At 45.8% G+C, this 13,070-nt stretch overlaps 1 protein-coding gene across 2 annotated transcripts; it reads left to right on the top strand.

Moving 5' to 3' along the window:
- The first annotated feature begins 1,706 nt into the window (after window positions 1-1,706).
- Window positions 1,707-10,529, top strand: phc1 (polyhomeotic homolog 1). Of its 2 annotated transcripts, XM_017476894.3 has the most exons (15): window positions 1,707-1,924; window positions 2,322-2,472; window positions 3,209-3,319; window positions 4,423-4,497; window positions 4,951-5,094; window positions 5,207-5,380; window positions 5,460-5,541; window positions 6,230-6,999; window positions 7,160-7,301; window positions 7,534-7,682; window positions 7,974-8,052; window positions 8,166-8,253; window positions 9,014-9,164; window positions 9,272-9,515; window positions 9,612-10,529. In XM_017476894.3, the coding sequence occupies exons 2-15, from the start codon at window positions 2,350-2,352 to the stop codon at window positions 9,761-9,763; spliced, it is 2,484 nt and encodes an 827-aa protein (XP_017332383.1). In that variant the 5' UTR covers window positions 1,707-1,924; window positions 2,322-2,349; the 3' UTR covers window positions 9,764-10,529. The 2 variants fall into 2 exon arrangements, with proteins under 2 accessions (XP_017332383.1, XP_053540866.1); XM_053684891.1 differs by lacking the exon at window positions 3,209-3,319 and having other exon boundaries at window positions 1,713-1,924.
- The last annotated feature ends 2,541 nt before the right edge of the window (window positions 10,530-13,070 follow it).

Here is a 13,070-nt window from a genome sequence, read left to right as displayed (position 1 = left end):
TCCTTAGCCATCAGTAAGAGAAAGTACATGTAGCATCCAATGTTTTAGATCCGCTCCCAGCTGTACACGGTTCCTCACGACTCCCAGTGGCCCGTCTTCAGGAGAGATGAGCTTTTGGAGCTTATTCATTCCTTTTATTTCACTATTTTTCTTAATAGATTTGTACTCTTAAAATATTTGTTATTAATAAGAAGAGAAAATCACTCACTTATCATGTTTGGGCCCCAAACCTCAGATTTTATTGCATTCAGTGGGGCTCAGAGTTCTTTCAGCTGTGGACCTCCTGTAATCCTAACCCGGTTTATGGAGCTTTCTGGAGGTTAGTCAGTGTGGAATTAATGAGAGACGGAAAAGAGCAGTAAAACCTTTATGTAAAAACATTTATAAAAAATACTTTAGGTGAAACCAGTTGGTTAAAACTGGTAGACGAGTGCTGAATTTTCTGACTTCGTCCCAAAGCCATTTCTTCCTCACAAGCACACTGGTGGGAAATGAGTGAAAGCTCAGGTACGGGTGTTTGCATGTGCATTTACATAAACTCTGTGTCTGCGTGTTGTATTTCAGTATCTCTCCTGAAGTTCTGAAACGCTACTACTTCTGCTTCTACATTTGTAACAGGAAGTTTGAAAATGGCCGATTGTAATAGAGTTCCTGTGATGCACAAAAATATCAAATCAATAGTTTTTTTACATTCAGCTGGTAGCCTTCTGTCACGCAGTGGGGGCTGAGACTGATGCAATTGCAGGTAATGGCACATTAAAGCTGCAGTACGGAACATTTTTGGCTAAATATGAACAAAAATCAGTTATTGAGCATGTACATAAAATAACATCAATGTTCAAAACACTATCTTCTCCTTACTTTGGCAAAATAAACAAAGACATGACAACACGGAAACGTGCGCTTCCCAACACAACAACAACAACAACAACAATAATAATAATAATAATAATAATAATAATAATAATAATAATAATAATAATAATAATAATAGTTTGCTGCAGAGGTGTTTACTCAAAAATCAACAAAATATGTATTTTCATCAGGGGTGCCCAAACTTTTGCATAAGACTGTATTTAATGCTGTTTTATTCATCTTCGTGTAAATCAGGGCCATGGATGTTGCTGTTATGCTGAGTATATGTTTTGTAAATGAATTGGAAAAATGTCAATATAGAAGAACATATATTTAATGCTCAGATATCTGAGAGGTTTTGAGAAAGAGGAGGCAGAGATGTAGAAAGAGGAGACAGAGTTGTGGAAAGAGGAGATAGAGGTGTGGAAAAAGGAGATAGAGGTGTGGAAAGAGGAGATATAGGTGTAGAAAGAGGAGATAGAGGTGTGGAAAGAGGAGATATAGGGGTAGAAAGAGGAGGTAGAGGTGTAGAAAGAGGAGATAGAGGTGTAGAAAGAGGAGGTAGTGGTTTAGGAGACTGTAGAAGTGATATCAGCTTCATACCGCCACCTCGAGGAGAGAGATGGGAACTGCTGGGTCTTTAATGTGGAGAGGCCTTTACCAAACTTCAGCCTCCTGAGTGTTAACATTAGCGTTTCAGTGTTAATATACTGAGTGTTAATACACATTTCTCTAAAGGTAAATGATGTTATATAGAGTTTGGTAGAACTAAAACCGTGTAAGTAAACAAAACACAAATCTAGGGAAAAGCTTGGAAGTTGTCGGCGCACGAATGTGACGTCATGCTTTGGCACCGGAAGCAGAATTGTAAACAGTAATAGTGGGCGGGGCTTTGAGCGTCTCAGTCAACGGTTTTCTTGCAGATATTTTTTTCACCCAACAAAGTCTCATAAAACAAAAACAAACACAAATAAAGAAGTAAAGAAGATCGGCTCAGATTCATATCCCGCTGTTTACAGACACCGCCGCGAGGAGGAGAAACAATACCGACACAGCGCGTCGCTTTCAGGTAGCAGACTATCCTTCTGCACTTTACAGTTAGCGAGCTAGCTTAGCGGGCTAGCGGCTAACTCTCAGCTCACTGTAACTAACTGTAGCAATAATACATTATGCTATATTATACACGATAATAATAACAATAATATACAGCATTACTGTAGCTGGGTTTATAATCACACACTCCGCTCTGTTGGGGATTTATTCTCATTCATTTATGGAGTTTATTATTGTTTATTAATACACAATATCAGCACACACACATATATACACATGATACACTCCTGTCACTGACTTACAATAAACTTCTTAAAATAAACAATTTAGAATAAAAAAAAAAAATAGTAATAAGTGAGTAATAAATCTATTGATGTGAACATTGTAAGTTGAGACTGTGTGTGTGTGTGTAGAGTGAGTGGAGCTCCATCCAGGTCCAGTATGGAGCAGGCAGAGGATCAGGGCAGCTCGGGGTCCTCCAGCAGCAGCGGTACCAGTTCCGGGGGAAACGCTCGGCCTGCACAGATCTCTCAGATGTCTCTGTATGAACGACAAGCTGTACAGGTGAGTAACACACACACACACACACACACAAACAGAGTTAGTCGCTGTGTGAGTCACGTGTCTCAGAGGAGTTTATATTTTGTAATTCTCTAATTGAGTTTTCTGTAGCTGTTTGTTTGAGAAAACATGGTTCAGTTCTCCTCCCTCTACCTGTCTCTCCTCCCTCTACCTGTCTCTCCTGCCTTTACCTACCCCTACCCCACACACGGCACTGGGTTCTCAGTGTCGAGTTCACTTACAGACGGCTGTGGAATCGCTGGGATACGAACTCACGCCGTTCTGTTCTGCTCCTTTCATCAGCAAAGCAAACTTTCACTGATGAACCTGTACACCTGTAATCATCACCTGCAATCATCACCTGTAATACACTTGCAATACTCACCTGCAGTCATCACCTGTAATACTCACCCGCAATCATCACCTGTAATACACTTGCAATACTCACCTGCAGTCATCACCTGTAATACTCACCCGCAATCATCACCTGTAATACTCACCCGAAATCATCACCTGTAATACACTTGCAATACTCACCTGCAATCAACACCTTCAATACTCGCCTGCAGTCATCACCTGTAATACTCGCCAGCAATCATAACCTGTAATACTCGCCAGCAATCATCACCTGCAATACTCATCCGCAATCATCACCTGCAATACTCACCTGCAATCATCACCTGTTCCTCAATCTCACAAGCTGTCCATCAATGCTGTGTGTGTGTGTGTGTGTGTACAGGCTCTGCAGGCTCTACAGCGACAGCCTAACGCAGCTCAGTATTTCCAGCAGCTGATGCTTCAACAGCAGATTAACAGTGCTCAGCTTCACAACCTCGCTGCTGTGCAACAGGTCAGATTTCCTTCACCTCATTCACCTCCTTTACCTCCTTCACCTCATTCACCTCCTTTATCTTCCTCAGCTCATTTACATCCTTTATCTCATTCACCTCCTTCACCTCCTTTACCTATTCACCTCATTCACCTCCTTTATCTTCTTCAGCTCATTTACATCCTTTATCTTCTTCACCTCCTTTTCCTCATTCACCTCCTTCATATCCTTCACCTCATTCACCCCCTTTACCTCATTCACCATCTTTACCTCATTCACCTCCTTTACCTATCCTTCACCTGATTCAACTCCTTTGCCTCATTCACCTCCTTTACCTCATTCACATTTTTCACCTCTTTATCTTCTTCACCTCCTTCAACCTCATTCACATCCTTTATCTTCTTCACCTCCTTTACCTCATTCAACTCCTTCACCTCCTTTACCTATCCTTCACCTAATTCACCTCCTTCACCTCATTCACCTCCTTTACCTATCCTTCACCTAATTCACCTCCTTCACCTCATTCACCTCCTTTACCTATCCTTCACCTTATTCACCTCCTTTGCCTCATTCACCTCCTTCACCTCATTCACATCCTTTATCTTCTTCACCTCCTTTACCTCATTCAGCTCCTTCACCTCCTTTACCTATCCTTCACCTAATTCACCTCCTTAACCTCATTCACCTTCTTCACCTCATTCACCCCCTTTAACTCATTCACCTCCTTTATCTTCTTCACCCCATTTACCTCATTCACCTTCTTCACCACCTTCACCTTCTTCACCTCATTCACCCCTTTTATCTCCTTTATCTCCTTCACCTCGTTTGCATATTTTAACTAATTAACCTAATTTACTTCATTCACTTCCATTTACCTTTCTTACCTCCTTTACTTACATTACCTTATACCTGCTGTTTACCTTCTTTACCCAAATGAATCTTGTTTACCTCATTTACCTTCTTGACCTTTCTTATTCATTATTAATAACTTTAACTCTAGCTGTATATATAATTCACTCTGAGTGTTTGTTTATAAGGTGCTGTAATCTCAGGTAAACTTCGGCAGGTGTGATGTAATTAAAGATGTACATGTGCAGGTATAATTGATCTTTGCGTATTTCTAGGCCACGTTAGCTGCCAGTCGACAGTCCAGTTCTCCGAACACCAGCGTCTCTGCAGTGAGCACGGCGCAGTGCACCGTACGTTTCTACAGGCACAACACACCTCACATTTACACGTTTTATTAACTGATGCACCTGTAGTTAACACTCCACTGTTCACTCTCTTTGGAGGGTTAGTTAACAGTTAACCTGATAGAACTCACCTTTCCAGCGACACCCAACACTCGCTGTTGTCACTGAGCGAGTGAGGAGACGTATCTGGTTGAACTTATGACCGTTTGGGTGAAAGTGACAGACATAAGAACACCAAATGCCTAAAAATAAACATTTTAATGTGAATTATTGTCATTTTTATGTTATCAGTGTTAAATATGAAATGTTATAGAAACATAAAATTATGAAAATTGACCAGAATGCACAAAAATGCTTTTTTTTTTTTTCTGCCGCGTCTCCTTAAGTTGTTTTTTCAGGTGGTGTTTCCATGATGTCATTTCCCCCTTTATGTCACAGTAACTGATAATCATGTTGTAGGTTAATTTAAGCAGCACTTCTGGGGGCGGGACCATGACCAACCCCCGCCCAGTCGGCCCTGCGACATCTGTTACGTCATCTGCTCTTAGCCAATCAGTGCTGCTGGGTGGGAACTCGACCGGTCAGGGACAGATGTACCTGAGAGTACGTTTTTAAAAAATGTTTTATTTTATTGTATAAATTTAAATAATGTATTTTAGGTTTTAGTGAAGTTTTATGTGTAATAATTAATTTATAATCTCTTTCCCTCTCTCAGGTGAATCGCTCACTCAGGGCTCCTCAGCTCATCTTCATGCCTGGAGGCACGACAACAGCTGCCATGGCAACAGTTGCCCAGCAGCAGCCTCAGCAACAACAGCAACAGTCCCAGCAGCAGCAGCAACAGGAAGTCCCACCCACATCTTCCAGTAACCAGTCAGATACTGACCAGGTAAGAATGACTTCTACCCCCTTTTCTCGATCGACCCCCCCACTTAACACCCTGACATTGACCCTCCCATGTACCCCAGGTGCAGAATCTTGCCCTGCGCTGTGTTTCTACCCCCAGAGTGACCGCCGTTAAGACTGAATATCCTGACAGGAAGGATCCCAGTAAGTTCCTGTTTATTTATTAGCATTTCTAGGCTCAGTCTGAGATCGCACCCGCTACACCCTGGATGGAGTGAAGGAGTACCTGTACGTGTGTAGGGTGGGACCATGTCAAATCAAACACAAACTTAAAATCACTGCTACTCCGCCCCTTCTGCTTTATAAAGTAGTCTATATAGTAGTGTGACTTGAGTATGAGCGCACTACTCCCACTAAAAGCAGTGCCAGCGATGTGGTTTGGGACACAGCCGTGGTTCATCCTCTCCACATGAAGCCCACTGACTGTATTTCAGTACATCAGTTCATTCTGAATCGTTCAGTAGTTATAAATGACACGCTTTTGATTTGTTATAAATCTGTCTTGGGTTCTCTCTATTTCTGCTCCACGTCCTCGCTCTCTCTCTCTCTCTCTCTCTCTCTCTCTCTCTCTCTGTGTGCTTCTCTCTCTTTGTTTCTCTCTCTCGCTTTCTCTGTCTCTCTCTCTCTTTTTCTCTCTCTCTGTGCTTCTCTCTCTCGGTCTCTGTCTGTTTCTCTCTCTCTCTCTGTCTTTCTCTCTCTCTCTCTCGCTATATCTCTGTATCTCTCTCTCTGTTTCTCGCTCTCTCTCACTCCCTCTCTGTTTCTCTGTCTCTCTCTCTCTCGCTCTCTCTGTGCTTATCTCGCTCTCTCTCTATCTCTCTCTCGCTCTCAGGTTCCTTCTCTCTCGGCCCACAGTCTCAGCAGCAGCAGCAGCAGTTTTCTCCGTCAGCACAGCAGATGAACAGCAGTAAACTTCCCGCTCCTCCTTCTTCCACCTCTTCCTCTCTCTCCTCCTCTTCTTCTTCCTCCTCTCCATCTCTCCCTCTCTCCCAGCTCCTGCTCTCTCCATCCCGGCTCACACCCGCTGCCACGGTGACCCACATCCTGGTCCCGAGCTCCAACGTCCCCACTTCCTCTCCGGGTTTCCCCAAACCCAACATGGCGGCTCAGACGCTGGTGGTGCAGCCGCTTCAGCAGCAGCAGCAAAACGGAGGGGACAAAATGGCAGGCCCCGTCCCCATCCAACCCAAAACGGCCCAAAGTGGACGCCTGCCCTCTCAGATGCCCCCTCGCCACCCTCCGCCCATCCTCCCGGCTCCGCCCATTTCCCATCCCCCACACGTCCCTGTCCAGTTGCTCGGGTCCAGGCAGGGTGCGCTGGGAAACTCCCAGGCTGTAGCAGTGCCACAGGCCCGAACCTGCTTCTCCCAACAGGACAGCTCCGCCCACAACTCCAATCACAGCTCCCCCTCTAATGCAGTCCCCATGGTAACGGCCATGGAGACAGGCACTGCTGGTGCGGGTCTAAAACTAACCAATCAGAATGCAGAACCCAGTCAGATTGGCTCTTCTGCTGCGATTCAGACTGCAGATGGAGAACACAGCAGCACTGTGGCGCCACCTGCTGGAGAAACGATGTTCGAACAAACTGGAACCCCACAGGTCAGTGTTGTGTAGTCAGTGTGAGGTCTTCAATCATTTTAGTTATTTAAATGTCATTAATGTTTTATTGTCATTTATATTAAATCATGTAGTTGTTTTATCAAGTTAAATCATTACATTGTCGTCTGTTTATGTTTGTGTTTTCTTGACCGTGTCCCAGATGAAGCCTGCCATCGGCTCCTTGAAGAGAAAATCAGAATCAGACATGGCGGGTGAGATGACCTCAGAAACCGCTGCCCAGAACTGTCAGTCAGTGCCTGACTCTGCCCCTCCACTCTCTCCTGCTCCCTCATTGGACACAGGTGAGTCAGGACTTCTGGGCTGGATGCAGAAATCAGGTCGATAATCTCTGATTTAAAAACACCTCCACGCCATTAATGTTATTATTTCCTCTCTGTCTCTCTCCGTCTCTCTCTGTCTCTCTCTCTGTTTCTCTCTTTCTGTCTGTCTCTCTCTGTCTGTCTCTCTCTCTCCGTCTCTCTCTGTCTCTCTGTCTCTCTCTCTGTCTCTCTCTTTGTCTGTCTGTCTGTGCAGCTCCAGAGAGAGCGTTCTCCACCCCACCGACACTGTCTCTGTCCCTTCCCCACCCTCGAGCTCCTCTCCCCCAGGCCGTGGTCAAACCGCAGGTCCTCACTCACCTTATCGAAGGCTTCGTCATTCAGGAAGGAGCCGAGCCATTTCCTGTGAGTCTCTCTCTCTCTCTCTCTCTCTCTCTCTCTCTCTCTCTCTGTGTTCCCAAACCACACCCAGTATTCACTTCGTCAGTCCACTGTGGGCGTGTCACAAATCACACCCGTTCTTCACATAAACACGCTCATCAGTTCAGCATGGAGAATAATCTACAGTAGTAAGTAGGCTGGTGTGAAGTAAAAATCTATGCAAATGAGTTATGAGCCGAGCCGTGTGATTGGCTGTGGTAAACTCCGCACTGAACTGAATACTGGTGAAGGTGTAATCCTGTGTTTGATTGACAGGTGACTGGACCAATAAAAGAGCGGGCTGAGGGTGTTCCTGTGCCTCTCTCCATGCAACCTGAAAACAGCGCCCCGTCTGGTCAGTGAGTGTGTGACTAAGTGAATGTACATGGACAGGTTAAACACTTCCTGTGCTTAAATGGGTGTGTGTGTGTGTGTGTGTGTGTGTGTGTGTGTGTGTGTGTCCTGCAGTGCTGAAGTGTGAGTTCTGTGAGACTTTTGCTCCTGCCAGTCAGTTTCGCGGAACCAAACGCTTCTGCTCCAAAACCTGCGCCAAGAGGTACAACACACACACACACACACACACTTTCTCTCTCTCTCTCTCTCTCACACACACACACACACACACACACACACACACACACACTCACACACACTTTCTCTCTCTCTCTCTCTCTCTCACACACACACACACACACACACACACACACACACACACACACTTTCTCTCTCTCTCTCTCACACACACACACTCTTTCTCCCTCTCTCTCTCTCTCTCTCTCACACACACACACACACACACACACACTCTTTCTCTCTCTCACACATACATACACACACACACTCTTTCTCTCTCTCTCACACACACACACACACACTCTTTCTCTCTCTCTCACACACACACACACACACACTCTTTCTCTCTCTCTCTCACACACACACACACACACTCTTTCTCTCTCTCTCACACACACACACTCTCTCTCACACACTCTCTCTCTCTCTCTCTCTCACACACTCTTTCTGTCACACACACACACTCTTTCTCTCTCACACACACACTCTCTCTCTCTCTCTCTCTCACACACACACACACACACTCTTTCTCTCTCTCTCACACACACACACACTCTTTCTCTCTCTCTCAGACACACACACACACTCTTTCTCTCTCACACACACACACTCTTTCTGTCACACACACAGACTCTTTCTCTCTCACACACACACTCTCTCTCGCACACACACACTCTCTCACTCTCTTTCTCTCCTTGTCTCTCTCTCTCTCTCTCTCTCTCTCTCTCTCCTGTCCCCTGCAGGTATAATGTGAGCTGTAGTCATCATTTCCGCTCCAGTCGAGGCCGCAGCTCCGCCCCTGTGTATGATGAGGTAGCGAGACGCAGGGGTCCTCACAGGAGCAGCTCTGAGATCGCCTGTGCTAAAATCTCTGGCAGACACCTGTCTGTAAAGGTCTGTCTTTCTGTCTCTCCATACACCAGCCTGTCTGTCTGCTCATACATTAGTCTGTGTGCCTCTGTCTCACTCTCCGTCTGTCTCTCTTCCTGTCTGTCTCTCAGTGTCGCTCTGAGTCCAGTCGTTCGGAGGACGTCTCCAGCTGTGAAGGTGAAGAAGAAGAAGAAGAGGAAGAAGACTACCTCTCTCCAGGCTCCGCCTACTCCTGCTCTCGCCCCGCCCACTGCGGCGCTCAACTGGACGAGTCGGCACAAGGCGGCCTTCCGCTGGACGGAGACCATTTCCTGTCTGCTAGCCCTGCCCACTGGAGTGTGGAGGAAGTGTGTCGCTTCATTTCCTCTCTGCAAGGTGAACCTTCAGTACCACTCTGTCTCTCTCTGTCTCTCTGTCTGTCTGTCTGTCTCCTAATGCTGGTTCTCCCTCTGTGACATCACTTTCTGTCAGGCTGTGAGGATCTGGCGGGTCACTTCCTGTCTCAGGAGATTGATGGTCAGGCGCTGCTGTTGCTGAAGGAGGAGCATCTGATGAGCACCATGAACATTAAACTGGGCCCCGCCCTCAAGATCTGCGCCTCCATCAACAGCCTGAGGGACTGAGGGGGAGCAAGGAGGGCGTGTCAGTGGGGGCGTGGTTGGGAGGGGCTGTAATGGAAGTAGAATTATTTTGTTTTTCAGTATAGCAGAGGTGAATAACACACGGGCGTGTCTGCCGGTCTGAGAGCTCCGCCCTGCTGCTGGACATTTATCACAGTATACCATTATATATTCATTCAACTCTTATAGCTGAATTAGGCTCCGCCTCCTTCTGCTGCAGGTGACGTGTTCAGGACTTCCTACATGATCACATGATCATTTATTCATCCACATTACTCACTCGTTTATCAGCGTACCTGAGGATCATCGTCTAACGTCACCTCAGCTAGTGCACTCGGACTGAAGCACCCTCCGGAGTGTGCACCAGAGTGAGGGTCTCACACACACACACACACACACACACACACAGGGCAGTTATGCTGGTGTGTATTGTTATAGCTTGCTGAAGGAGAGCTCTGCGTCACTAGTCAGTATTAATGCGTAGTGTGTTAATTATGATGAAGGCAGACAGGAAGTCATGTGACTCTCCAGTAGCCAATCATAGAGCGTAACACAGAAACCTTATTTTTCTCTACAGTAGATTAATGTAGGAGGGTTTTTTTCATTCGTACCCAATAAACATCACTTTCTTTTTCTACTTTTTTTTGTTTAGTATTAGTATCATGACCTTTGAAATCTCAGTACCTGTTAGAGGAAGTGCACCTGAGGTACTGCGCTCGTTTTCTAGTTTGTTTCTCCGCTGTACGAGTAAATAAAGCGTTACAGTGAAGAGATGTGTGTTTCTCTTCTTCTTCTTCTTCTTCTCAGTGCACGGAGTGGGAAGAGGAACGTCCTGAACATTTACAGCGATAACCTGTTCATGCAGGAGCGCAGAGACGGAGTTAATCCTGCTCTCACAACCAGCTGAACGGAGGAGAGGGAAAAGAGGAGGAGAGGGAAAAGATAAATGAATATGAGTACAGTTATAGGGTTGAAAAAGTGATACATGTACACTGTCTCTTTGTCTCACTCTGTGTCTGTCTCTCTCACTCTTTGTCTCTTTGTCTCACTCTCTGTCTCTCTCTCACTCTTTGTCTGTCTCTTTGTCTCACTCTCTGTCTCTCTCTCACTCTTTGTCTCACTCTCTGTCTGTCTCTCTCACTCTTTGTATGTCTCACTCTGTCTCTCTCTCACTCTTTGTCTGTCTCTTTGTCTCACTGTCTGTCTCTCTCACTCTGTCTGTCTCTGTCTCACTCTGTCTGTCTCTCTCACTCTTTGTCTGTCTCTTTGTCTCACTCTCTGTCTGTCTCTCTCACTCTTTGTCTGTCTCTTTGTCTCACTCTGTCTGTCTGTCTCCCTGTCTCACTCTCTCTCTTTGTCTGTCTCACTCTCTGTCTGTCTCTTTGTCTCACTCTCTTTCTCACAGCCTCTGTCTGTCTCCCTGTCTCACTCTCTGTCTGTCTGTCTCATGCTCTATCTGTCTCACTCTCTCTCTGTCTGTCTGTCTGTCTCTGTCTCACTCTCTATCGTTCTCTCTCTCTCTCTCTCTCTCTCTCTCTCTCCCCCCCCCCCTCTCTCTCACACACACACACACACTCTTTGACCCGTCTCTCAGTGTAGAGGGAGTGTGAAAGGACGCGTTCTGCTTTTAGGGTTGTTATTTACGAGAGACGAGTGAATGATGGAGGGAGGAGAAACACGCAGAGGCACCGGACGTAACACAGGTGGTCGCCATGGCGTTACCGTAGAGATGGAGTAGGCAGAGAAAGACAGAGAGAGAGAGAGAGAGAGAGAGAGAAACACAAAGAAAGACAGATGGACTCTTTAAAGATAGAAAGTATGTGTGTGTGTGTGAGTGAGAGAGAGAGTGCTGTGATCATACCATCAGTGTCATCATTACTGTAGAGACCGTTAGAGTGGAACTGTGTAGAACCATCAGTGTGGAGTTCTACGCTCTAGAACCCTGTAGATCAGAATGTGGATGTCTGATCTCGGGGTGTGTGTCAGTGTTCTACACAGTGTGTGTGTGTGTGTGTGTGTGTGTGTGTGTGTAATAACGATAGTTACACAAAGTGCTGTAGGTGTGTAAGAATGAAACCGAGACTGAAATACAGAAGAGAAATGAACTGATTGGAGATGAAAAAGTAATAAAGGTCATCACTAATAATAAAAGAAAGACTGGAGATGCAGGTGTGAAACAGATGTTTTAGTGTGGGTTTGAAACTGAGGAGATGCTGCAGGTATCTAGAGGTGGACGGTTCTTCAGCCTCGGCACTGAGACCGCTAAGCCGAGACCCTGAGACCGAGGAGCTGGGGATGGACAGAGCAGGTCCACCATGCGACAGGAGGCTCGCTCATTACCAGCTTTAAAACAAATAAAAGAACCTTAAACTACTCTGGACAACATCTGGAGTTCATTTGTTGGTCAGGATAAAAAATGACACCAAGATTAGAGAGAGAGAGGGAGGGAGAGAGCGCCTGTAGATGATGGAACCTGGCGTGTTTGGAAAATAATGATGTCTGTTTTCTCTTCATTGACTTGTAGAAAGTTTTGAGGTCTTCCAGACTCTGACTGAGACGCTACAGCGAGCTCTGGGCTTCAGAGCCAGACAGATTTACACATCATCAGCGCAATCATTTCTAACTCTGAAAGGTGTTACCCAGAAGAAGCGTATATTGCTGAAAAACGGACAGGAACCAACAAAGAACCTTAAGGGACTCGGTGGCCCGGAGTGAAGACAGGTGAAAAACTATTCCCATCAAGGATTCACAGAACAGGAAGTGTAGAGACGCAGAAGGTTTGTTGTTCCTGCTTCTAGAATCGTATTTTCCTGTATATTTAAAGGGTAAAAGTTCTGCATTGCTCCGTTTATTTCTGTAAGTCTGCTCTTGCAGGTTCCTGCGGCTCTTGCAGGTTCCTGTGGTGCGTTCAGAACGTTACAGTTGGTCTTCAACACACTTCTTTTCCAGTGTAAAAGCAGACAGGTGACGGCGTTACGACTCCGACACGGCGGGGTTCACTCTCACCTGGGATATTTTCGTCTTCATGTGAACAGATAAAAGCTGTTTTACAAATCTTGTGTGTATCGGAGTGGGCGGGGCTTCATTCCCAATCTGCTCACTGTGTAAACACACTCAGTGCTGTTTATCTTTCCTCTTCTACACCTGAACAGTGGACTGATTTATAATCTCACTGTCCAGCGTCACTCAGAAGAGAACTGTTTCCTGTTTCAGGCTAGTTCCTCTGCAGGTTCCTCCCCAGGTTCCTCTGCAGGTTCCTCCCCAGGTTCCTGCAGGGAGATTTTTGACAGCCGTGTCAAAAGCACAATAG

Source organism: Ictalurus punctatus, chromosome 1 (assembly GCF_001660625.3).
Source record: "Ictalurus punctatus breed USDA103 chromosome 1, Coco_2.0, whole genome shotgun sequence".
Lineage (NCBI taxonomy): Eukaryota > Metazoa > Chordata > Actinopteri > Siluriformes > Ictaluridae > Ictalurus > Ictalurus punctatus.
The sequence above is the reverse complement of the archived record's forward strand: the minus strand, read 5'-3'. Positions and strand labels throughout refer to the sequence as shown.